The sequence below is a fragment of the Gigantopelta aegis genome, chromosome 7, assembly GCF_016097555.1.
Source record: "Gigantopelta aegis isolate Gae_Host chromosome 7, Gae_host_genome, whole genome shotgun sequence".
NCBI lineage: Eukaryota > Metazoa > Mollusca > Gastropoda > Neomphalida > Peltospiridae > Gigantopelta > Gigantopelta aegis.
In genome coordinates this window covers 15,924,282-15,952,171 of record NC_054705.1, presented here as the reverse complement: position 1 = coordinate 15,952,171, position 27,890 = coordinate 15,924,282, and the positions used below count along the sequence as shown (strand labels likewise).

Genomic DNA, 27,890 nt, shown 5'->3' with positions numbered 1-27,890 from the left:
GTCATTTTCCTCTCTCGACGAGATAAGTCATATTGGAAAAATAAAGACACAAACAACCGCCGAGACAAAAAGAGACAAACACCAGAAATTCCCATATAAAATATCCATTATATGTTCAAAAGTAAGAATTAACAGAAAGTAATGTTCCGTCCGGGTTTGTTTTTAACGTTCAGCTACGTGGATGCATTCCGTTTATCATATATGTCATGGAACCATCGTTTCGTTTTTGTTTTGTTCTTAAATAATAAATATACACCGCAATTAAAGACAAATGCATTATATAGACTACGTTTTGGAAGTTCATTCATTCAATAATGAAGCGTTTATTATATAATATATTTATTTGAATCTGTATTTATACGTAACTAACACAAAAGGTAATTTCTTCGATAGCTCTACTTTATGCGACTGAAGTGTACCACGTGGTTTGTTGTTCGATTCTTCCAAGATTTTTGTTTAAAAAGATCTTTTACTTTTTGTAAAATGTCGTTTATTACTGTCGATCCGGAATGTCACTTCCCAATTCAAAATCTGCCATATGGCGTGTTTTCAACAGCTGACAATGTAAGCATAATGTAGATCGATGATAATTGAAAGGGCCTTAAACATTTGTGGAGTCTGTAAAATAGAAGAACCAATCGGTTGACACGATTACTCGCACACCCTCGAGTTGGTTGTAACCCGACTGTTACCTTCCTGAAGTTATGCCAGTGGGGTGGGGGAGGGTGGAAATAGTGTTTGTATCTTAGCCTAGTTCTAAAAGTACAAAATGATAAATGTAGAGGTCGGAGCAGATCGCGCTCTCTCTCTCTCTCTCTCTCGCTCTCTCTCTCTCTCTCTCTCTCTCTCTCTCTCTCTCTCTCTCTCTCTCTCTCTCTCTCTCTCTCTGTGTCTGTCTCTCTCTCTGTCTGTCTGTCACTGTCTCTATCTCTGTCGCCTCTCTCTCTCTCTCTCTCTCTCTCTCTCTCTCTCTCTCTCTCTCTCTCTCTCTCTCTCTCTCTCTCTGCCTGCCTGCCTCTCTCTCTCTCTCTCTCTCTGCCTGCCTGCCCCCCTCTCTCTCTCTCTCTCTCTCTCTCTCTCTCTCTGTCTCTCTGTCTTCTCTCTGTCTGTCTCTATCTCTCTCTGTCTCTCTGTCTTCTCTCTCTCTCTGTCTCTCTGTCTCTGTCTCTCTCTCTGTGTCTGTGTCTCTCTGTCTCTCTCTCTGTCTGTCACTGTCTCTGTCTCTGTCTCTCTCTGTCGCCTCTCTCTCTCTCTCTCTCTCTCTCTCTGTCTGCCTGCCTGCCTCTCTCTCTCTCTCTCTCTCTCTCTCTCTCTCTCTCTCTCTCTCTCTCTCTCTCTCTCTGTCTCTGTCTTTTCTCTGTCTCTATCTCTCTCTGTCTTGTCTCTCTCTCTGTCTCTCTGTCGCCTTTCTCTCTGTCTCTGTCTCTCTCTGTCTCTGTCTCTCTCTCTCTCTCTCTCTCTCTCTCTCTCTCTCTCTCTCTCTCTCTCTCTCTCTCTCAGCAATATTTCTAGTCACTTGAAAATTAAATAGCAATTGCTGTCTAAAGCTGCAGTCCCAGGAATATTTTTTATTTTTTTATTTAAAGGAAACATGACACGAGACCATATTATAGCTCATTTTAAAAGCAAAATGATATAAAAATAATATACAAATAACTTTATAACAATAAAATACGTGTAGTTAACTTAAAATGAAGAAATTACGCTAATCAGTATCAAAGTACGATTTATGCATATTTATTCGTGAGGGAAGTAACGTCAGAGCCGCTGTACTCTTCCATTGTTGTTAACTGTTTATATATGGAGTATGGGGCTTACGATCTTTTCAGTCCAACAGTGCCGTACTGCGCAGCCTTTGGGTGTAAAAATAAACAGTTTAAACGATCGGGATTGTCTTTTTATGGTTTTCCAAAGGATCGTATCCGGAGAAAGACGCGTGTATTTTATCGCAAAAGAAAAGATTGGACACCAACACCGCATAGTACTTTGGTGTCAGCCTATTTACAGCCCAGAGACAAAAACAGTCATCGGTTGCGAATGCTGAGGTGTAAATTGTACATATTTGGCACAAAGATACACCTCAGCATGATGTATTTATATATGTTAAAACAAAAATGTAGACATTTTTATTTATTTATTTTTGGGGATTTTTTTTTTTTTTTCATGTTAAGGCTGTAGGCCTACATAACAAAATCTGTATTCACCGTCCGAAGAAGGAAACGTCAATAAGTAATTAAATATGGCATATACAAACATGGGATTTGGCATGAGGATACATCTCAGTACGATGTATTTAAATATGTTTTTAAAAAAACGTGTAGAAAACAATAATAATTTTAAATAATGTTTTTAATCTTCGGGCAGAATACATCACAAAAACGTTCCTCATCGCCCGAAGCCCCAAAGTAACACGAAGTTCAATACAAAATAAACCACTACTGTCTGTGTCGAAATAACTATTATGTTTCTTCCACGGGCTGACTTGAGAATCGGAGTGTTGTTTTAGTTAATTGGTCCTTTCTTTCTGTGGCCTGCACATGTGATTCCTGATTGGCAGGTGTATATTGCAGGGTATCGACCAGGTAAGTGATTACCACGGTCTAGACATACGTACAAAATACGTGCCAGTTTTTTTAAGATCACAGGGTATTGTGGCGTAATCTGTCGCGACTATAGTACAATGTTAATGGACATTATCAGCCGCCCTGCTTCATTACTGTAAATAATGCTGTAAAACCCTTGATTAAGTACACTTTCCCATCTAAAATTACAAAACTGACCAATTACGTAGTACCAAAGAAAAGAAAATTATCACTTGGGTATCGTGAGTGGTCGTTTTTACTCTAACGCACCCTACCAATAGGCCTAATAATATGCTACTTTTTTTATGAGAGAAAAATACTATAACCCCATTTTGTTCTATTGATGCAAATATAAATATAAATTAGAGCGTTTGTATACACTGTGCATACAGATTTCATTATGTACAGCCCGAACATAAAAAATGCGATATTTTCAACAACAAAAAAAAGTGTTTGTCCTACATTTATATTTTTTTTACATATTTAAATACATCATATCGAGGTGTATCTTTATGCTAAATATGAACAGTATACACCTCGGCATTAGCATCCGAGTTTTGGTTTTGTCTCCGGGTTACTTTCGGGCTCCGGACTGTAAATTGGTCGACGGTCTGGTCTGGCACCATCGGTTTCTCCACCCTCCGACTCGCTATCCGTTTTTTCTTCAGTATCACTGTTGTAAGTAAATGTGTGTCTTTCTTCATTTACTAACAGCTCATATTGATACGGCAAAACGTTTTGTGAACGAACACTCATTGTTTTGGTAAGCTGTGCAAGTCTTAGATTCTTTATGAGTGGTACGGACTAATGCTTTTAAGTGTAAGGTTTCAGATCAAGCGACGCGTCTCTGACGTCACGGACCTCGTGATTGCCCTGCTCATTAAAGATTTGCAATTTTCGCTAAGATCTCGTATCTGGGGGTTTTTTATGGAGATATTTTAAGTAATTTTTTTTTTTTTTTTAGGTGATTCAATTTATAATTAATTGTACATGGTTGGTGCCAAATATAGGTTACGTGACATGTTTCCTTTAAAGCATATATAGAATAGATGATCCAGTTCTGTTTGATACATATATGGTCCATCTAGCCCAAGTATTCTTGACTGTAAGAGAGCTAGACGGACATTTGGACATAAATACGCTTGTTGTGATATTAGAGCGAAAATCTTTGCCAACTTTTTGGTTGTCAGGAATTGCCAAAAAAATAGCTTGGTCTCTGACTGTAATGAGAGTGTATTTATGTCCAAATGTCCGTTTAGCTCTCTTACAGTCAGAGTACTCGGGCTAACGGTCCACCATGCACATCGCTATAGTTACACAGTGCTCGCTTAGGCCAAGAGAATGAAAGTTATAGATTTGCGTCCGAACAATTTTAAAAACACATGAGGCTTTTTTATCATTTTTCATTATTCATTATTTTTATTGATCTATTATTTCCATAGTAGATTCAAGTCCAAATGAGGTCGACACATGAAGAGTTCGGCAATTTTCATCAATGTTTGGAATATACTTCTTCCTGCTTGAGGATTCAATGCTCTACTGAGTTACACTTCAGAATTTATGACAGAGATGGCAGTATTGGCATGAAGGACCTTGGAGACATTACCACTATTGACGATTTGGAACTTGAATTTGTGTGATGATCATTAAGTGACTTTTTTGTGCAAATAATGAACATTTTCAGCGGCACCTTTTACGGCATGCGGGCGGTGGACGCAAATCTATAACTTTCATTCTCATGGCCTTATGTACATTATCTAGGTCAACTACAATGCGAAATTTTGTGAACAGCTTTTTCATGTTCTGTTACGAATTAAGTTTGACTTTTCTGGCAATTTACCCATTTCTCACAGAGTTATGGCACTTTGTTTTCCGGACTCCATTGCATTTAGGAAATACCAAAGTTTATTGGGCCCGGTAGGGGACATGTATTGCTTTTATTAGCAGTACTGTCTGATTGCTTGTTTCTGTCTGACAATAAAACCCCCAAAAAGTTTGCATTGTCATTGTGCACTGGCTGAAATGAGAAATGGCTCAATGGGCCCAATAACGGGGATTATGGGTTTGAATAAATGGTAAAAATATTTTTTTTATCAATTTATTTAATGCAAATACAGGGAGAAATGTGCAATAATGGTACATATGAAGGTTTTTTCAGCACCCAATTAACATGGTCAAAGAGAAAAAAAAACTGGTTTAAACATGATTTTTTATTATTATTATTATTTTTTTTTTTTATTTTTATTATTCTAACACTTGGCAGTTATCTTCAGGGCTCGTAAAGCATCCTGCAAAAAGTGAAAAACTGTCCATATGTCTTTTAGACCTAACAGGTGAAATGAAAATTAACCTGCTAAAACTACCAAAAAATTGCACATCATCTCATCAGCTATTTGTCTATTAATTGTTTATAATACATGTATGTTTTAATTTCCTAATGCTCTATAATATATCTTAGAGGTCCTGATTTTCTACACACTGCACAAACAGTTGTGTCTTTATTTCCAGCAGGTCATAATCATTGGCATTTGCAGGTCATTTTTCATGTACTTGTATGTATACATACGTGTACAATCAATCTGCTATTTTGCTTGTGATTCTGTTATTTTAAATCTATAATTTAAGCTCGAAAACGCATCTCAGAGGTCCTAATTTTTCACACACTATCTGAAACTCCAGGGCTTCTAGATTGTGGTAGGCCCACTCCCATGGCTAGTGATATTCAATGTTGGGCTAGTAAATAACTACAACTATCATGCCCAACAGCTAGTGATTTAAAAAAAATAAAAACAATTGTAAAATGCTGCAGTTAAGTCTATTTTGTAAATATGAATATAGTGACCTCACTCCAACCCTTATAGGTAGTGTTTTTAAACTCTATATCCCTCTTTAGGTGACATATCTGATCATTACTATTATTTAGTAAAATTGTATTAACTTCAAGTAAAGTAGGGCTAGTGAATTTGTAATCTTGGCAAATAAATTTTTTAAATTACTGATTCAATGGCTAGTGGATTTAAAAAAAATTCAAGAAGCCCTGAACTCTGTCTTTTTTTCCCAGAAGGCCATATTGTTTTTACAATTCTTTTGGCCATGCATGTTAAAAAATGAAAGGTCATATTTTACTTCCTATTTCAAGCTCTAAAATTAATGTTTTTATTTTTGATTTTAATTTACAGCCACGCAAGAGGATTGGTGTTGCCATTGGAGACCAAATCCTTGACCTTGGAGTTGTAAAGAATCTGTTTAATGGTCCGGTTCTGTCAAGTCAGCTGCATGTCTTTGATGAGGTAATTAAAATCTAGGGCGTACGGTAAGCTGGGGGTTTGAACGACCCCCACCCTTGCTGAGGCTAAACATTTTTTTTTACAATGCAATATTAGGCTACAGTGGAACCTCGTTAGTCCGGACAGTATGGTTATTAAAAATAAAACGTCCGGATTAACGAATTTCCGGATTACTGATGTTGTGATGAGTAACCTTCCTTGATTCACAAACAAAATAAAAATGAAAAAACCTTTAATAGGCTGGAGGATCAGTGGGTTCAAATGACCCCCTCCCTTGCTGAGGCTAATTTTTTTTTTTTTACAATGCAAAATTAGGCTATTTATAAATATAAATATAGATGTCAAGAGAAAATGCAGACAAAAGGGTCCGAGTGGTTCATATTTGACCCTCCTTCCCTGCCGGAAAATCTTGTTGCCACTTTACCTTGTACTGCATGACTCGGTTGCCTGAAAAATATATCTCAAGTACATGACTTACTAGCACTAATTTTCTTAATCCCATCAGACATGGAACCCTGGCAAAAAATCCTGGATAAATCCCCGAGTCGTGAATTCAGTTTTATGCTGTCAGTTTATCAAAATTGATTGTGGTATGCTGTGAAGATGTGCTTATATTAATGTTTTTAAAATGTGTTTGTGTGAGAGAGACAGAGAGTGAGAGACAGACAGACAGAGGCAGAAAGGAGGGGAGAGAAAGAGGCGAGGAAGAGTGAGTGAGAGAGGGGTGAGAGAGACAGAGAAAGAAAGAGAAAGAGGAGAGAAAGAAAGAGAAAAAGGAGGGGAGAGAAGAAGGGAGAGTGAGTGTGAGAGAAAAAGAGAGAGAAGGAGGGAGAGTGAGTGTGTGAGATAGAGAGAGAAAGTGAGTGAGAGAGGGTGTAATCTGTTGCTATTGCAGAGAAACAAAGTAAAGTTCTATCTATATACCTCATTAAAAGTTAGTTATTAAAAGAGTTATTTCCCTTTGTGTTAGAACAGAACTTTTGTAAACCATCTGTGTATTTGAATCTCTGTTCTGGTGCAGAGAGCGCACACTCCTAACGTTTTATAGATGTGGGAAGGCGATTGTGAACGCTTTCCTGTTCTCAAGTCCCACACTACTTTGTTCCTCACATATACATGTAGTGGTGTGGTGAGAACCTGTTCTCGGCTGTTTGTGAACCGTGTTCGAATACACGTGTACACTAATCTGAGTAAATCAATTCAGAGAAGGGCGGGATGTAGCCCAGTGGTAAAGCATTCGCTTGATGCGCGGTCGGTCTGGGATCGATCCCCATTGGTGGGCCCATTGGACTATTTCTCGTTCCAGCCAGTGCACCATGACTGGTATATCAAAGGCTATGGGATGGTGCATATAAAAGATCCCTTGCTGCTAATCGAAAAAGAGTACACCATGAAGTGGCTACAGCAGGTTTCCTCTCAATATCTCTGTGTGGTCCTTAACCATATGTCCGACGCCATATAACCGTAAATAAAATGTGCTGAGTGCGTCGTTAAATAAACTATTTCCTTCCTTCCTTCAATTCAGAGACTGCAGTTCACCGTACAAACATTTTTGGTTATTTTTGTTTTTCTATTTTGTTTGTTTCAGCCAGTCCTCAATGGCTTCATGGCCCTGGGTAGACCGGCGTGGCTAGAGGCTAGAGCATCATTACAGAAAATCTTGTCAAAATCTGAGCCTGTCCTTCGAGATAATGCTGATCTACGAGCTAAGTAAGGATAAACAAAGAACATACATGAACAAGTGTAGTAGTGGTGGTATAAAGTGGCGGGACGTAGCCCAGTGGTAAAGCGCTCGCCTGATGCACGGTCAGTCTGGGATCGATCCCTGTTGGTGGACTCATTGAGCTATAGTCATTTTTGTGATATCATAGTGAAATGCACACGGCCTTGCAATGACGATGGGGCGGGACGTAGCCCAGTGGTAAAGTGCTTGCTTGATGCACGGTCAGTCTGGGATCGATCCCTGTCGGTGGACTCATTGCGCTATTTCTCGTTCTTGCTAGCTAGTGCACCACGAGTGGTATATCAAAGGCCATGGTATGTGCTATCCTGTCAGTGGGATAGTGCATATAAATGATACCTTGCTGCTAATGGAAAAACATAGCGGGTTTCCTTTCTATGACTATGTCAAAATTACCAAATGTTTGACATCCAGTAGCCGATGATTAATAAATCAGTGTGATCTAGTGGTGTCGTTGAACAAAACAAACTTTATACAAGTGTTGTAGTAGTGATGGTATAAAGTGTTCCTACTGGCAGTAACTACATGTAATACCAGCCTAGGTGGTGTAGTGTTTAAGCCATAGGACTTAAAACGGGTAGGTATTGGGTTCGCGTCATGATATCCCACCCAGAGCGACTTTTAAAGACTCGGAAGGTAGGTATAAGACCACTACTCCAACTTCTCTCTCACTAACTACTAACAACTAATAGTACCCTCTCTCCTGGACAGACAGCCCAGATAGCCGAGTTGTGTGCCCAGGACAGCGTGCTTGAACCTTAATTTGATATAAGCATGGAAATAAGTTGAAATGAATGAAGGTATTGAGCTGAAATATTGTATGTTGCTTTATTATGTACTGACCGGCCTCGGTGGCGTCGTGGTTAGGCCATCGGTCTACAGGCTGGTAGGTACTGGGTTCGGATCCCAGTCGAGGCATGGGACTTTTTAATCCAGATACCGACTCCAAACCCTGAGTGAGTGCTCCGCAAGGCTCAGTGGGTAGGTGTAAACCACTTGCACCGACCAGTGATCCATAACTGGTTCAACAAAGGCCATGGTTTGTGCTATCTTGTCTGTGGGAAGCGCAAATAAAAGATCCCTTGCTGCTAATCAGAAAGAGTAGTCCATGAACTGGCGACAGCGGGTTTTCTCTCAAAATCTGTGTGGTCCATAACCATATGTCCGACGCCATATAACCGTAAATAAAATGTGTTGAGTGCGTCGTTAAATAAAACATTTCTTTATGTACTGTTACAGATTAAGACTCTTTCATGGTGATTTACCCTCTTTTTTTTTTTTTTTACAGAGTTATGGACCTTGAATTTAGGATATAGAAAAATATGTTGAGCCGTGGTAGTGCTTTCACTAGCAGTACTCTCTGAATGTTGTCTTACTTTTCTTAATGTTTTATTCTTTTCCAGGGCATTTGTCAGTCAGTCTCAAGCTACCATGCACTTACCAGCAAATATAGGTACCCTATTTATAGTTACTGTACTTGTAGCTTTGTTTTATCAAGTCAGTAATTGGCAAGGCTCGGAATTCATTTGGTGGAGTGGGAAGCCATCTTTGTTTTTAAATTTTAAGATGGAAGCAAATGCTAGTACAGTAAAACCCTTGTAAAGCGGACACACTTTGGACCAAGATAAATGTCTGGTTTTAAGAGGGATCCAGTTTAGAGAGGTTAAGTTTTGTCCGGTTTTGAGGGAATTCCGGTTTAGAGAGGGTCCGGTCTTGACAGGTTTCACTGTACATGTAATTGAGAAGCAATTCTGGAAATCGGGGTCCATGTTTTCGAACACATGTCATAGTGACGTCATAGCTTACGATGGCTGTAAGATTCCGTAGCACTAAGATGGCTTCAACAATATGGGCCCAGAGTCCTAAATTTTATAGTATGTTTTCTAACGGCAATCTTAAAAAGAGTTGAGATTAACTAGATAAAAGCATTAAATTTACATCAGTGTTACTCCTGAAAGTAACCTTGGAAGAGTTTAGATTGAACTAGATAAAAGCATTAAGTTTACATCACTGTCACTCCTGAAAGTAAAGAATTCTCAATACATCTGGATTACTGTCTCAATTAAGATGAAAGGTAAAATCTGTTTCTGAAACTAATTAAATTAGAAAGCAAAAGTGCCGTTGGTAAAGTTAATACTGGCAAAATGTTTACACCTGGTGTACATAATCTGCCAGTATATAACATTTAAAATTTATGTCTACATCCAGCAAAATAACCTTTCAGTCTTATTTATTTGCTGCAATAGTCATCTTTTTTTTCAATTGACTAGGGCAGGCTTTAAATAATTGCTGTCGGTGTCCCATTTCACCCATGGCAATTTTGTTTTTAAATTGCTGTGTGAGACAAATTCTTAAGTTCGAACCCCGAGATATACATTTTCAGACTTTGTTAATTATTAGCATATTGTTGGTTTACTTTTTCACAATTATCATACTTACAAATGTAATAATGGTATGTTGTGTTTTTAAAATGCAGGTGATTACACTGACTTCTACTCATCGAAGAATCACGCCTACAATGTTGGTGTTATGTTCCGGGGACCGGAAAACGCTCTTATGCCAAACTGGTGAGATGTTTGCAAGATCTGGGCTTATTTTTTATTTTTTTTTATTTTTTTTAATTTGTGTCCTTATGATTTGAGGCAGGCAACTTGATGAAATGATTTCCACATGGGCAAAAATCTGCATATTTGATCAAATGCTAATATCGCTAATTATTTTACTCTAAATTACTAGCCCAGTGGTAAAGCGCACGCCTGATGTGTGGTCGGCCTAGGATCGATCTACGTTGGTGGGCCCATTGGACTATTTCTCATATCAGCTAGTACACCACAACTGGTATATCAAAGGCCGTGGTATGTGCTATCCTGTCTTGGTGCATATAAAAGATCCCTTGCTACTACGAAAAAAAGAAATGTAGCAGGTTTCCTCTCTGTGACTAAAAAATGACCACATGTTTGACATCCAATAGCCGATGATTAAGAAATCAATGTGCTCTAGTGGTGTCGTTAAACAAAACAAACAAACTTTCTAAATTACTGTGATTTTGAAATGAACAGCATAATTTCAGGAAAGCAGTTTATTTCTCATCTTTGATTTTTAACCTTTAGACTACTGGATTAATTTTGGACAGTAACCACATTGAGTGGGTACAAGGTTATAATTTTTACTCTCATATATTCACTTTTAAAAATGTTTTATAAATACATAAAATAAAGTTTATATTTGAATCAGTAAGTATTATTTTCGTGTATTTTTTAATTTTTATGATATTTTAGATCAGTTAATGTTGATTAAAATTAGGTAAAAAAAACTGGGAAAAGTTGTGTATTCTTATGGGCATTTGTGGCCAGCTGTCCAGTATTTATGTCCATTATTCCCAATAGCAGTAGCTTTCTGACCAGAATATTAAAAAAAACCCGAACTATTCCCAATATTTGGTGATTTTCGTTGTTGGTAAAACGATCAAATTTATTATCAAAATAGCTGTTACAATCAGCTATCAATCTCTGAAAATGACCGCGATGTGCCGCCATTGTTGTCAAGTGAAAGTACTTGCCGAAAACCAAAATTCCAAAGTATTTTCCACTGAAAATTAAAAATCTAAAGACACAAGAAGCTGAGTTGTGTTCAGTTTCCTGTTAATAAATGGTTTCCAGTGAGTGTATTGTGCAAAACGGCGGGAAATGTGAATTGGGGAATACACTGTATACAGTATACAGAATGTTGACTGGCGTGACGTCGGGCGAGATATCTCGCCTGCAGTAGTCAGAAGATTAAACCGTAAGCACTGAATTTATTCAAACCACTGACACTGTAAAGGAAACGTCTTTTTTTTAATTTACAAAACAAATTTTGAAGAGTTTAACCAATTTTTTTTTTTTTTGTTAACAAATTTAAAAAAATGTATCATAGTTTTTTTTCAAGTAATTTAAAACTAACAACTCCATGCTGATGAAACGTATGAAATTATTATTGTTGTCACTTTGTACATTTTTGTGGGGATGTTTTTCAGGACACACCTTCCAGTTGGTTACCATGGTCGCGCTTCCTCTGTTGTTACGTCAGGAACACCTATAAGAAGGCCAAATGGACAACAAAGACCAGATGAAAGTGAGCACTTGGAGGCTTTGTTTGTGTATAGAAATATATCGGAGACAAACCGTTGATTTAACCTTCGGACTACTTTGGACTCAAACTTAACGATGGCACCGAAGGCAAAAAGCCGCCATTGAGATATCAATTGCTGTGGGTTGGAAGCATCACTGATGACATTTTTGTGCCACTGGATAAAAAATACTACCGTCGGTGAAACTCAACAACGGCAAAATGAATATATCATTGTGTACATCAGGCCTGTGCAAATTAAACATTTGCATAACCTGAAAAAGGGTTATGCCAAAACATTTTGGATAACCTATTTTGGCTGCATAACCTGGGTTTTTGTTTATAATTTAAAAAAATATATACTTAATTTTGAGAAACAAGAGAGTGGCAATGGTAAGTAAAAAGTATATGTATACAAATATTTAAGAGATTTAAAAATAATAATGATTAGGACTATTGTAATAAATTACCAAAATATAGTGAATGTCAGGCTTGACCTATTATATAGAACACATCGTCATGTGTGCATAACTACGTGTGAATAAATAAGAATTCACTGCAAGGCAATCTGTTACCATTAATTTTATAATATTAGTCTTTTATGTGTATGTACCAGCCTCGGTGGCATCGTGGCAGGCCATCGGTCTACAGGCTGGTAGGTACTGGGTTCGGATCCCAGTCGAGGCATGGGATTTTTAATCCAGATACCGACTCCAAACCCTGAGTGAGTGCTCCGCAAGGCTCAATGGGTAGGTGTAAACCACTTGCACCGACCAGTGATCCATAACTGGTTCAACAAAGGCCATGGTTTGTGCTATCCTGCCTGTGGGAAGCGCAAATAAAAGATCCCTTGCTGCCAATCGGAAGAGTAGCCCATGTAGTGGCGACAGCGGGTTTCCTCTCAAAATCTGTGTGGTCCTGAACCATATGTCTGACGCCATATAACCGTAAATAAAATGTGTTGAGTGCGTCGTTAAATAAAACACTTCTTTCTTTATGTGTATGTAATGTCATGACATTTAGTCATGAGTGGGAGACTCTGTGCCATCTTCCTCATCTGAGGAAGAGTGGATACTGATATGGTCACTGTTACTATCACTGACACTGTCGTCATCGTCACTATCACTATCCGATTCGGAATTACAGTTAATAATAGGGTCACTGTGACTTTGGTTGCTGATCCAGTTCAAGATTGTAACAGGGCTTCTAGAATTTTAATAGAATCCATTATCCATGGGATCAGTGATTTTTAAAATTTACTAGCCACGATTAAAAATTCACTAGCCCTACTTTACTTAAGGTTAATACAATTTTACTAAATACTAGTAATAATCAAGTATGTTACCTAAAGAGGGAGATAGAGCTTTAAAACACTAACATTGGGGGGTTGGGGTGTGGGCAGGATATTCATATTTACAAGTAGACATAACTGCAACATTTTACCCAAAAAATTCACTAGCCATCGGGCATGGCAATAGTAGTTATTTACTAGCCCAACATTGAATATCACTAGCCATGGGAGTGGGGCTACCATAATCTAGAAGCCCTGTTGAGCATGGCAATAGTAGTTATTTACTAGCCCAACATTGAATATCACTAGCCATGGGAGTGGGGCTACCATAATCTAGAAGCCCTGTTGAGCATGGCAATAGTAGTTATTTACTAGCCCAACATTGAATATCACTAGCCATGGGAGTGGGGCTACCATAATCTAGAAGCCCTGTCTGGCATGACAATAGTAGTTATTTACTAGCCCAACATTGAATATCACTAGCCATGGGAGTGGGGCTACCATAATCTAGAAGCCCTGTCTGGCATGGCAATAGTAGTTATTTACTAGCCCAACATTGAATATCACTAGCCATGGGAGTGGGGCTACCATAATCTAGAAGCCCTGTCGGACATGGCAATAGTAGTTATTTACTAGCCCAACACTGAATATCACTAGCCCATGAATATCACTAGCCATGGGAGTGGGGCTACCATAATCTAGAAGCCCTGTCGGACATGGCAATAGTAGTTATTTACTAGCCCAACATTGAATATCACTAGCCATGGGAGTGGGGCTACCATAATCTAGAAGCCCTGTCGGACATGGCAATAGTAGTTATTTACTAGCCCAACACTGAATATCACTAGCCATGGGAGTGGGGCTACCATAATCTAGAAGCCCTGTCGGACATGGCAATAGTAGTTATTTACTAGCCCAACATTGAATATCACTAGCCATGGGAGTGGGGCTACCATAATCTAGAAGCCCTGTCGGACATGGCAATAGTAGTTATTTACTAGCCCAACATTGAATATCACTAGCCATGGGAGTGGGGCTACCATAATCTAGAAGCCCTGTCGGACATGGCAATAGTAGTTATTTACTAGCCCAACATTGAATATCACTAGCCATGGGAGTGGGGCTACCATAATCTAGAAGCCCTGTCTGGCATGGCAATAGTAGTTATTTACTAGCCCAACATTGAATATCACTAGCCATGGGAGTGGGGCTACCATAATCTAGAAGCCCTGTCGGACATGGCAATAGTAGTTATTTACTAGCCCAACATTGAATATCACTAGCCATGGGAGTGGGGCTACCATAATCTAGAAGCCCTGTCGGACATGGCAATAGTAGTTATTTACTAGCCCAACATTGAATATCACTAGCCATGGGAGTGGGGCTACCATAATCTAGAAGCCCTGTCGGGCATGGCAATAGTAGTTATTTACTAGCCCAACATTGAATATCACTAGCCATGGGAGTGGGGCTACCATAATCTAGAAGCCCTGATTATAATGACCATTACAATATCACCATTTTTCATTAGTTAAATTCGGCTATAACACCTAACAACCAATGGGAATGCACATACTTCGCAAGATATTTATACAAACTTGACTAGTTACGTTACGTGCGATGAAAAAGCACTGCGTCGGGAACAAGTCTAATGTTTGTACTCGAAACAAAAATATGTTGGTACGTTGCCGGGATTAATCATTAGTAAATTTTACACAAACATTAAATCGGTTATGCCAAATAAAATGGTATAACCGATGCATGAACGAAACGGTCATTCGTGCAGTTTGTGCAGGCCTGTACATTATCTGTCAGTATTTAACATCTGAAATATGTCTACATGCAATAAAATAACCTTTCAGTCATATTTATTTGCTGTAAAAGTTACCTTTTAAAAAAATTGCCATACGCAGGCTCACAATTGCCTTCTGTGGGCCATTTCACCTGCAGTATTTTTTTTTTTTAATGCCATGGGTGACAAATTCTTACGTTCGAGCCCTGGAACTACTAGATTAATTTTTGACAAAAACCACACATTTATAACTTATACTCACATATTTTCACTTAATTTTTTATAAATACATAAAATAATGTTCACAGTGGAATCGGTAAGTATTATTTTTGTGGGTTTTTAAAATTTGTTATCATATTTTAGATCAAAGTTTAATAATGTTGATTAAAGTTACAAATGTAGGCAAAAAATTGATAATGTTGCGTTTACTTGAGTGCATTTGTGACCAGATGTCCAGTATTTATATTCATTATTCCCAATAACTGTGTAGTGCTGACAAAATTGTTTAGAAATTAACTACTATTCATGTCCTAATATTTCGTAATTTTCGTTGTTGGTAAAACGGCCAAATTCATTATCAAATTAGCTGTCACACTGAGCTATCAATTCCTGATAATGACTGCGACATTCTTGTTTGGTGTTATTCTGTATTTTTGTTTTTGTGTAACATTGTTCTTGTACTATTTCCTATCCAGCCAAACCTCCGGTGTTTGGACCATGTAAACTGATGGATATTGAATTGGAAATGGCATTCTTCGTCGGTCCGGCCACTACTCTGGGAAATCCTGTTCCCATGGATAAAACAGAGGATCATATCTTCGGCATGGTGCTCATGAACGACTGGAGTGGTGCGTTGTTTATTTTATATTTTTTACACACCCATTGGTGAGAACACCAATCGTTATTTGTGATAACATATATACGTGTCATAACAGTTTAAAGACATACGACTGGCTGCTCCTAGGTGATAAACCGGTCGCGACAGCCACATCATCCCAAAATGGCATGGTTGAATTTGATTGATCTGTGACAACCGGCCTCAGTGATGTCGTGCTTAAGCCATTGGACATGAGGCTGGTTGGTACAGGGTTCGCAGCCCGGTGTCGGCTTTCGATGGGTAGGTGTAAGACCACTACACCTTTTCTCTCTCACTAACAACTAACACACTGTCCTGGATAGACAGCCCAGATAGCTGAGGTGTGTGCCCAGGACAGCGTGCGTGAATCTTAATTGAATATAAGTACAAAAATAAGTTGAAATGATCGGTGACATGTAGGTTACCTGAAATGGATTATTCTGTGACGTGTACGTTTAGGTTTTAGTTAGAAAAGTCATTTAAATTTATTTTAAACCTGGTTTTTGAGGATATATATAAGAAATAGAATACTGCATTCGTGTATGTATTTAACAATGCACTCAACACATTTTATTTACGGTTATATGGCATCAGACATACAGATATTGAATGAGGAAACCCGCTGTCACCACTTCATGGGCTACTCTTTTCGATTAGCAGCAAGGGATCTTTTATATGCACCATCCCACAGACAGGGTAGTACATACCACGGCCTTTGATATACCAGTTGTGGTGCACTGGATGAAACAAGAAATAGCCCAATGGGCCCACCGATGGGGATCAATCCCACCATTTGTAAGGAGTATCAAAATTGTTGTTAAAAACTAATGTATGAATATCTGTTTATTTTAGCACGCGACATCCAAAAGTGGGAGTACGTGCCTCTCGGTCCATTCCTGGCCAAGAACTTGGGAACAACGATTTCTCCCTGGGTTGTTACCATGGAAGCTCTTCAGCCTTTCAAGATTGCCAATACCGAACAGGTATTGAGTTATAGACACAAAATACTACATCTTACTTAACATCTCATTTGGAAAAAGTTAAAAAAATTTTTTATTTAATAACACCACTAGAATGAATGAATAAAAGTAATGTATACTGTTACAGATCAATTTCGAATATTATTGTGAGATACCCATTTTTGGCAGAGTTATGGCCCTTGAACTGAGGACAATATGACAATTTTCTTGGTCCTGATAGTGGACATGTACATGTATTGCTTTAATGGCACTCCCAGAATGCTTGTTAAAACTGGTTGTGTTTGTATTTTGGAATAATAAATGATGGTATAATGTGCTGAGACAAGCTTGTATCTTTAACAATCCTTTATTTTATTTTGTTTAACATTTGTTTTAGGACCCGAAGCCGTTGCCGTATCTGCAACACAGTGATCCATACAGCTTTGATATCAAACTAGAGGTGGCTCTGAATGGTAAGTTTATCCATTAGTATTTTGTTAATGGCTTCTGTGTTTTGGAGGGGGGGGGTGGGACTTAAGCCAGTGGTAAAGCGTTCACCTGATGTGCAGTCGCTCTAGGATCGTTCCCCATCGGTTGGTCTAGGATCGTTCCCCGTCGGTCGGTCTAGGATCGTTCCCTGTCGGTCGGTCTAGGATCGTTCCCCGTCGGTCGGTCTAGGATCGTTCCCCGTCAGGATCGTTCCTCGTCAGTCGATCTAGGATCGTTCCCCGTCAGTCGGTCTAGGATTGTTCCCCTTCAGTCGGTCTAGGATTGATCCCCATTGGGCTATTTCTCGCTCCTGCCAGTGCACCACCACTGGTATATCAAAGGCTGTGGTATGTACTATCCTGCCTGTGGGATGGTGCATATAAAAGATCCCTTGCTGCTAATCGAAAAAGAGTAGCCCATGAAGTGGCGACAGCAGGTTTCCTATCTTAATGTCTTGTGTTGTCCGTAACCATATGTCCGACGCCAAGTAACTGTAAATAAAATGTGTTGAGAGCGTCGTTAAATAAAACATTTCCTTCCTTCCTTTTCTTCCACCTTTCCCTTTTGAGCTCTGTCTTTTCGTATCGTGTAGTGATTAGCTACACAACTTTCAGAAGGAAGGAAATGTTTTATTTAACGATGCACTCAACACATTTTATTTACGGTTATATGGCGTGGAACATATGGTTATAGACCACAAATTTATTTAGTTTTTAAAATGATCGGTCTTGTGAGGGGCGGGACGTAGCCCAGTGGTAAAGTGCTCGCTTGATGCGCGGTCAGTTTGGGATCGATCCCTGCCAGTGGGCCCATTGCGCTATTTCTCGCTCCAGCCAGTGCACCACGACTGGTACATCAAAGGCCGTGGTAAGTGCTATTCTGTTTATGGGATGGTGCATATAAAAGATCCATTGCTGCTAATCGAAAAGAGTAGGCCATGAAGTGGCAACAGCAGGTTTCCTCTCTCAATATCTGTGTGGTCCTTAACCAAATGTCCGATGCCATATAACCATAAATAAAATGTGTTGAGTGCATCGTTAAATAAAACATTTCCTTCCTTCAATGTCTTGTGAATTTATTAGTCCTATTTTGATGGTATGTTTACTATAAAGTTTAAGGGTTTTTTGTTTAGAGCGGAATGATTTTATTAATCATCAGCTATTGTATGTCCTATTTGGTGATTTTGATGTATAGTTTTAGTGAGGAAACCCTACATTTTTCCATTAGTAGCAAGGTATCTTTCATATGCACCATCCCACAGACAGGATAGCACATACCGTGGCCTTTGATTTACTAATCATGAGGTAATGGATGGAACGAGAAATAGCTCATTAGCCCCATAATTTTTCGATCCCAGACTAACTGCTCATCAAGCGAACGCTTTACCACTGAGTTACGTAAATAATATTATCTAGCCTTCATGTAAACTACTCAAATTTCATTTGTTATTTAGCCTTGGACAAAACACTTATACCCCATGTGGGCGATTTCAAATTTCTTATACCCCACCTGTAACATCAGACTGTTGTTATTGTATTAATGCGCCATGCATAAATTCGTCTGTTACCAACGTAACTAAAACATGGCTGTCAAACGATTTGCCAACCACTCGGAAAATGAAATTGAAGAAAAGCGAGCATTTTAATGTGGCGAAGCATTGTAATAATACAGCTAATTTTGAATTTGAATGACGTCAGTATTCCAGTGACGTCACTTTACATCTTACAATAACACTAAACTTAGGTACATGACGTTGCTATTGAATTTTGTTTGTTTGACATTATTCATGCACCTGGGTGTGTTTGAAGAAAATCATGTAATTAAACATGTCGGCAAGATAAATTTGTTGTAGAAGCATCACAAGGGGTTTATGGATTTTTGTACCCTCTGTATGTTCTTGTAGCCTACCCCTCGCTATACAGAGGGATTAAAAATCCATAAACCCCTCATGATACTTCTACAACTTCTATTAAAATATTTAGTGATATTTTTTTATTCTGTATAATACTGTTGTTATGTGTTGTGTTTATATTTAACACTACATATTATCTGTTTCAGTTGACGGCTTGTCACAACCAGTCACTGTTTCGAAAACCAACTTCAAGGTGAGAACTGGAAGATGGGGGAGGAAGATTGTAATCATTTGATTAGATGTTGGGATATTCAGACCAGTACAAAATGCAATACCACAAAACATTAAAAAAAAATTTATGGAGTTATAGCCCTTGAACTTGAGGAAATAATTTTAAAATTAGTCTCTTTTTTCTTTCTTTTTTCAGTGCATATACTGGTCGATGAAGCAGAGTTTTAATTTAGTGGGTTTTTTATTTTTTAATTTCAATACTGGACGATGAAGCATATGCATTTTCAAGTTGTTGGTGTTTTATGTTGATATTTTTTTTTTCAGTTTACGTATTGGGAGTATGAAGCAAATAAGTTTCTAAATTAGTGTTTTTTAATTTCAGTACATGTACTGGTCTATGAAGCAGCAGCTAGCCCACCACACAGTGACGGGATGTAACATCAACCCCGGAGATCTCATGGCTTCCGGAACCATTAGTGGAGAGGTACACATTTGTAGTTACGTCACTCCAGGGCTTCTAAATTATGGTAGCCCCACTCCCATGTTTCCGTTAGTAGCAAGGGATCTTTTATATGCACCATCCCACAGACAGGATAGCACATACCACAGCCTTTGATATACCAGTCATAGTGCACTGGCTGGAATGAGAAATAAGCCCATTGACGGGGATCGATCCGAGACTGACCACGCATCAGGCGAGTGCTTTACCACTGGGCTACATCCCCGCCCCCTAATTGTTTACATGCATGTTATGTAGTTTAATATTTAATCTTTAATTTTGAAACAAAAATATATGAAATTTAATGTTTGCCAAGAAGCTGTTGTTATGCAATTTAATAGAACCTCTCTCTAAATTTCATGTTGCTTATTGCAGATAACAAACTCTTATGGAAGTCTGCTAGAATTTTAAAACAAAAATGTACAAGTACATGACATTTGTATGTTTACCAAGAAGCTGTTATTATGCAATTTAATAGAACCTCTCTCTAATTTATTGTTGCTTATTGCAGATACCAAACTCTTATGGAAGTCTGCTAGAGTTTTGAAACGAAAGTGTATAAGTACATGTATGTTTGCTAAGAAGCCGTTATTATGCAATTTGATAGAACCTCTTTCTAAATTTGATGTTTCTTGTTTCAGACCCCAGACTCTTATGGAAGTCTGCTGGAACTGTGCTGGAAAGGAACAAAGTCGATAGATCTTGGAAGCGGCATCACCAGAAAGTTTCTACAAGATGGAGATGAAGTCATTCTCAATGGTTAGTGTTGCAGACAATGCTGTCTCATAAACGTATCCAGGGCTGTAGCTAGCGGGGTGGTGGTGGGGAGGCAGCTGCGCCCCCCCCCCCCCCCCCCACCCTTTCCCATTTTTTTTTACTAGTTACTGATATTGACATTTTAAGTGTGTAACCTCCCTGAAATGACTGCATAATGGTATTTTAGAACCTATAGATTTCTAAATGTCCCCGGACCCCCTAATGTCTTGTGCATTTCATGCTCATTTGTTCGAAGAATTCATCCCTCCCTCCCCCCCCCCCCCCCCCCCCCCCCCCCCCCCCAAAAAAAAATCCTAGTTAAGGCCCTGTTCTGAGGCATTGAATTTGAGGATTTTTTCAGGCTTCCGTCAGAATCATATATATACATACATGTACATGTAATTTAAGATATATCTTGGGATTCCATTTCATAATCTTTAGGTTCCGATACAAAATCTGTAGGGTTTCTGTCAGAAGGTAAAAATGGGTATGGCACCATACCCATTTTTGTTTGCAGATTTGATTTTTTAAAAGTTTTAAAACCTTTTGACAAAATGAATTACTGTATGATTTTCTTTACTCTAACCCTAAACTTACCCCCATTTTCTTTCTGGAGGATACCCCCTGTTGACTGTGGTTGCATTCAATTCCATAGTGCCATACCCAAAACTTTCTTTCTGGCAGAAACATTGATCTGGTATTCACCGAAGCATGGAATGATGTAAAATCTGCAGCCTGCCTATGTTGGAGACCAAATAGCCACATGCTGTCCATGTAAAATAATAATTTGTTTATTGAATGGATGAGAGAAAAATAAATCTATTATATGCAGTTTTGTGGGATAGAAAAGGTATACCTTTAGTATTGGAAATTTCAACCCTGGGATTTGGCAGGCCTCATTTCAGTTTGAAATTTCCATTACCTTACCCTTTTCCATCCATGATACATGTATGCTCCCAATAACAAGTAAAATGTGTTACTCCTTTCATTGTTTCCAAACACTGCAAAGTGTCTTAAGTAATACCTAGATGTACAGTGTATGCTAAACGTTCCAGATTTTATTTTTAAAAAAACCTTAATTTGATTGTGTATTTCAGGTTACTGTGAGGCAGATGGTTATCGTGTCGGGTTTGGAACGTGTACTGGAAAGATTCTTCCAGCTCTCACCCTCTCCTAGTCACTGGTTTGATCGACAGTCAATGAGTTGTGTTCTAACAGTATAACAGGCCCATCTTTCTTCCCACTCTCAGCCTCTCCTAGTCACTGGTTTGATCGACAGTCAATGAGTTGTGTTCTAACAGTATAACAGGCCCATCTTCCTTCCCACTCTCAGCCTCTCCTAGTCACTGGTTTGATCGACAGTCAATGAGTTGTGTTCTAACAGTATAACAGGCCCATCTTCCTTCCCACTCTCAGCCTCTCCTAGTCACTGGTTTGATCGACAGTCAATGAGTTGTGTTCTAACAGTATAACAGGCCCATCTTCCTTCCCACTCTCAGCCTCTCCTAGTCACTGGTTTGATCGACAGTCTACGAGCTGTGTTCTCACAGTATAATAGGCCCATCTACGTAAATTATTTTCTTGATGTAATAAAAACTGAGTGCATGGCTCGAAATTAACAGAGGTCAGGCAGCTAGTGCTGCTCAAACTGAACAAATTGCTTTCTGATTATAATCAGTGTTATAAGCAGGTATTGCTTTCCAATGTATTTCTGACAGGGTTTTTTTGTTGTTTTTTTCTGACAGTATTTTATGTAAGTTCATCCAATAGCTGATGTGTATTTTTGTGCTGGGGTGTTGTTAAACACTCATTCACTGTATGTAAAAAAAATTCTTCATTTTGAAGAGTGATAATATAAATCCTAAGGCTACCACACATGAGAGAGATCAGCTGAGCAAAATGTTGCATGACAATCACTAGGACAATGTCTATCGTATTTGATATTTTGGTGATGTCAGGGTTTCTGCCAGAGGGTAAAATGGGTATGGTGCCATAACCAAAATGTTTTGCAGATTTGTTTTTTTTTAAGTTAACATTTTAACAAAATTAATTACTCTTATCATTACTGTATGATTTTTTTAACTCTAACCCTAAACTTAACCCATTTTCTTTCTAGGGGAGGCCCCCCCCCCCCCCCCCCCCCCCCCCCCCCCCCCCATACTGGTTGCATTCAATTCCATAGCCCCATACCCAAAATTTTCCATTTTGGCAGAAACACTGCACATGTGGCAAAACTCTCACCGTGTTTCCACTATGTGAGTTGTGACCTGAGCTGAATTCACCAGCTGACCCATAAAAACAAAAAAATTGTGTCAGAGTGACGTTAAATTGTGACAGTCGTGAGCAAAAAAGTCTTATGCAATGTTTTTCTTAGCTGATACACATGTACTCGTGTGTGGTAGGCTTTATGCTTTTATCCTTGTTCAACTCCATGTCTTCCACATGTCTGTTAAACAATTACCGTATATCGCTGTGTATTAGCCGACTCCATGCATTAGCCGACCCCCTAGTTTCACCCTCCAAATCGGCTTTAAAATTATAGACCTTGTATATAAGCCGACCCCCCTATATAAAACTAACCAAGTCAGATGTCTGTGTGGTCTACAAAATGACAAAGTACATCTGCTTTCAAACGTCATTTGTCACAGCAAACTTATCCGGAAGCTGTAGCCGATTTCTGTTTATAGAAACGGTGTCCGGTTAATTTATTTCTCGTAAAATATAAGTACCAAGATAGCGAAATATACCTAAACATTCTTGATTTGCAGCCACACGTTAAAACACACGTGACTGTTTGCATTGTTGATTGTGCTAATCGGTCTTTTCATTACTACATGTAGTCGGCTATACCCTACCATACCCAACCACCCGTGTCGATTTAATCCCAATTCGACAAACAAAAAAATGAAGCTGGAACAATTAAGTGTTCACCGGTTTAGTAAGCAGTTTTGTAATGACACGTGACCTGCGAAGTTTTCCGAAATTGTTTTGATCGGTCACCATTTATTGTTGTTTAAACAGATAAATATTACTAAATAACTTTTAAACACCAACATTTATTAAAGATGAACATATATATACAATTTTAATATCTATTATTTGTAATAGCTTGTGTTAAAATGCAATATTGAACCTTTATGAAAGCGGAAATGCAGAGCACAATAATGACAATAGATCGAGTCAAGCCGTGACGTCACTATTCTAACTTTACATTTCCAATAAAATGTTGACTCCTTAGATAAGCCGACCCCAGCCTTTGACTTGATAAATTTTGTATCAAAAAGTCGGCTAATACACAGCGATATACGGTACACTGTAAGTCTTAGTTGGAGTTTAGTTTCGAGACTAAATAAAATGTAATTTATAGAATGGCTTCTCACCAGAGCTGATTTATCCCAGTAGCACATGTTACGGGCCCTACGGTGATGTGTACATTTATTTTCACCAGGTAATTTTTCCCCTCTCCTCGAGGGGGTTGTAAAATATGTATCCTGGGAAAGGGCCCGCGCTGTTATTTGTGCTACAGGCCCTGCGGATCCTTAAACGGGCTCTGCTTCCCATTCCAAAAGAAATTGATTTTTAAACTTTAGGTGTATGTGTAGTATAACTTTATTTTATCATATAATATCTTAAATTTTCAGTCCAATCAAAGTATGTGATATTTTTCAGATCACATACTTTAACTTAATTTGATAACTTTGCAAATTAGATGTAAATTAGTCGAGGTCTTGGCACTAGGTTTATTGACCTTTAAGCAAACGTACTTGAGTGACACTCCATGATTGACATATGCATTCATAGTCATCAAATAAAAACATTTCGATGGCAATTTGACACTGAACGCTGTCCAGCGTTCAGAAAACAAAAAACGTTAGGCATAACTTTATTTTGATGTAAGGACATCCAAAATGACGTCATTCAAGTTTGACGTCATTTCCATTAAAAAATACACAGCGCCACATATTCTTACGTTGAGCTTATATGATAAAGAGATTATTACCCTCGTGTATTTTGGTATTGTCAATATCATATATTAGGAATAAAAATAATGTATTATGCTCGCCAGAGGCTCGCATAATACAATTTTTATTCCTAATAATATGATATTGACGATACCGAAAAACACGAGGATAATAACCTCTATGTATACTACAGGTCCGATAGTCTGATGGACTCTGTATGCTTTTAATTAGTAATTATACAGACGGAGAACTAGAATAGAAACCATCTAGCTGACTTTATTGTTGGTTTGCAGACTGTACTTAGCCTTTTCCCTAGACGTTTGGCAAGGCACAGTAGATCAAACTCATTTGGAACATTTATACCATTTTCAAGGGCACATTTTGTTTCAAGGTTAAAGTAAATGTAATTCACATGCTTGCTTTAATACCATTTTCAAGGGCAACATTTTAACAGGTTTGTTTTTATTAAATAAATCATACATTTTCTGAGTGTTTTACGAAATTTTCGTATTCATTATTGAAAAAGGCTTGTTTAATCTCAGGGCAGCATGGCACTGATTAAGGCAAAATAATGCTAGACAATTGAGGCATGGTGCCGCACCATATGCTACAACAAAACTAGGGAAAACACTAGTTCTGTATGTACATATAAATAGAAAAACTAGTGCTAAGATTTTGGGGTTTATAGGCTGTTCAATAATTACATAAGGCAAAATTTGGGATTTTTTGTACCCCTTGTAACATTTTGTAAGACTAATACCCCACTCCTCTCATTTTGCCAGTCATTATTACATACATGTAATTTGATCAGTATTACTGTATTTTCTGTTTGTGTTTATGCTTGTTTGGTTTGGTAATAAATACTAGATAGAAAATCACCTGTTAATAAAATAACAATGACTGTGAATAAAAATAAAACATTTTGAAAAATGTTACTTACCGGGTAAGTCGTGACTAACACCCACCTCCGTCCTACATATCCTTTCATAATGCAAACCTTTGATAATCCTACTCCCTAGAGCGTTACGTAATTGTTGAACAGCCTCTACTGTAATTTATTGTTTTTGTTCCATTGATGTATGATGATGTATGACAATCATTAATGTCAGTTGAAATATGTGTCAAGTAGTTTGGTTTAAAGACATATTTTAGTAGATTATTTTTATTTTATTTTACTTGTCTTGTAATGGAGTATAGTTGAGTCTATCATTAATTTCAGTTGAAATATGTGTCAAGTAGATTGGTTTAAAGACACATTTTAGCAGATTATTTTTAATTTTATTTTATTTGTCTTGTAATGGAGTACATAGTCCAGTCAATCTAAGCAAATATTGACAGAACCCTAACAAAATTGCTACAGAAATGTCTTGGGGATTTTTATACATGGGACTATCTTACAAACAACAAGTTTGGGTTTCTTTTCACCTTTTTTTTGACACCCCCATCCAGAAAATCTGCCATCTCATTTTAACAGTTAGTACCATAGCTTATTTTGTGTTCATCAGAATACAATTTAAGTATATTACTATTAGCAAAGTTGCATTCACACTGGCTATCAGATACTGCAGTTATAATAACTACAAATAAAACTACTACATTTTCCTCGACTGGAGGCACATGTTATTTCATATTAAAGGGACATTCCTGAGTTTTCTGCAAGTTTTAAGATGTTATCGACTAAGAGAGGCTTTTTCACGACTGTAATTACATATCAAATATATTTTTTCTGTATAAAATATTAGTGGCTGTATATTAAACGTGTTTCTAATCGTTCTAATATTTGTAAAAGGTTAAATTTCATTTTATTTCCTAAAAACTATTTTTTCGTGCATACGAAATTATTTGAAGACAAAATCCAGTTTTGGCTTCTTACAAATATTAAGACAACCAGAAACACATTGAATATACAGATACTGATATTCTAAAGAAGAACATATATTTAATTAAATGTAAATATAATTGTAGAAATATTTTATGTGTCGGAAACATCTTACAATGGAGCAAACTCGAGAATGTCCCTTTAATAGTTGGTGTTCAGTTGTGAAATTTGTTAATATTTTCTGCCTTGATACACTGGACTCTGATTAGATTTCGTAACAATTAAATCTATATTTTACAAGTGAAAGACATGTCTCACCGGTGAAACATACATGTATGAAGGCTCAACAGGAATAACCTATGATGTCCAAACAGTCAGTATTATAAAGGTCATCTATGTCAAGGTCACAATGACAGACTAAATTAAAAACCTATAATTATGGTAGGCCATTAAAAGTAGTTAATAAATTATGCTTTCTTAGGAATAAAGGGCTGGGATGTAGCCCAGTGGTAAAGCATTCGCTTGATGCACGTTCGGTCTGGGAGCGATCTCCATTGGTGGGCCCATTGGGCTATTTCTCGCTCCAGCCAGTGCTACACAACTGGTGTAACAAAGGCCAGTGGTATGTGTTATCCTGTCTGTGGGATGATGCAAATAAAAGATCCCTTGCTGCTAATCGAAAAGAGTAGCCCATGAAGTTGCGACAGCGGGTTTCCTCTCTCAATATCTGTGTGGTCCTTAACCATATGTCTGACGCCATATAACCGTAAATAAAATGTGTTGAGTGCATCGTTAAATAAAACAATTCTTTCTTTCTTTCCATTAATTATGGTAGGCTATTAAAAGTAGTTGGTAATTAAATTATGTTTTCTTAGGCATAAATATTTGCAGAGTTGTAAACATTAAAATTTTAAAATATCACCTTACCAAAAATGTGACATCACAGGTTATTCCCGTGGACTGTTCATACATGTATGTCTTAGTGGTGAAATATGTCTCACCAGAGAAATTTATATCTTACCTTATGTCTTACCGGTGTTTAAACTAATACTTACTATCTTTCCTAATAATATTATACACATGTACAGCTACATTGTACATGTACATGTATGTCGCCATTATTCAGTTACATACTAAAATGTTGATACCAAATGACACACTTTAAACGGAGTAGGAAAACGGCTGCCAGTAGCATTTTTCAGTACAACTCAATTGGTTTTGTGTGTCTGGGAGTAATACTTTGTTGGGGCATTTTTTTAGGTTAAGTCTATGACGCTGTGTATTTAAATATTCATCATAGAAGGTGTTGGAATATTGGTTGTGTGGTTGTGTTTTCATATGGCAGCTATTCCATTGCAGTATTTTGTATTTAGATGTTGGGTAAAGACTTGAATTTACAAAAACGTGGCCTGGGAAACGCTGGTGTACAGGATTTTAGAAGAAAAAAAAATTCTTTCCTTTCATTTCATTTCAATATATTTTTCAAGCACTCTGTCCTGGGCACACAGCTCAGCTACCTGGGCTGTCTGTCCAGGATGGTGGGTTAGTTGCTGATGGTTAGTGAGAGAGAAGAGGGTGTAGTGGTCTTACACCTACCTATTGAGTCATTAAAACTCGCTCTGGCTGGGAGCCGCTACCAGGCTGTGAACCCTCAATCTACCAGTTTC

The 27,890-nt window shown here is 38.0% G+C and overlaps 1 protein-coding gene across 1 annotated transcript; it reads left to right on the top strand.

Annotated features, from left to right (window-relative positions):
- Window positions 1–431: 431 nt before the first annotated feature.
- LOC121377397 (fumarylacetoacetase-like) lies at window positions 432–22,517 on the top strand. The gene is made up of 13 exons (XM_041505380.1): window positions 432–564; window positions 5,762–5,872; window positions 7,458–7,579; window positions 9,014–9,063; window positions 10,087–10,177; window positions 11,626–11,723; window positions 15,496–15,648; window positions 16,509–16,639; window positions 17,013–17,088; window positions 19,163–19,209; window positions 19,570–19,671; window positions 20,328–20,445; window positions 21,540–22,517. Exons 1-13 carry the CDS (start codon window positions 484–486, stop codon window positions 21,617–21,619), a joined length of 1,260 nt encoding a protein of 419 aa, XP_041361314.1. The 5' UTR covers window positions 432–483; the 3' UTR covers window positions 21,620–22,517.
- Window positions 22,518–27,890: the final 5,373 nt, after the last annotated feature.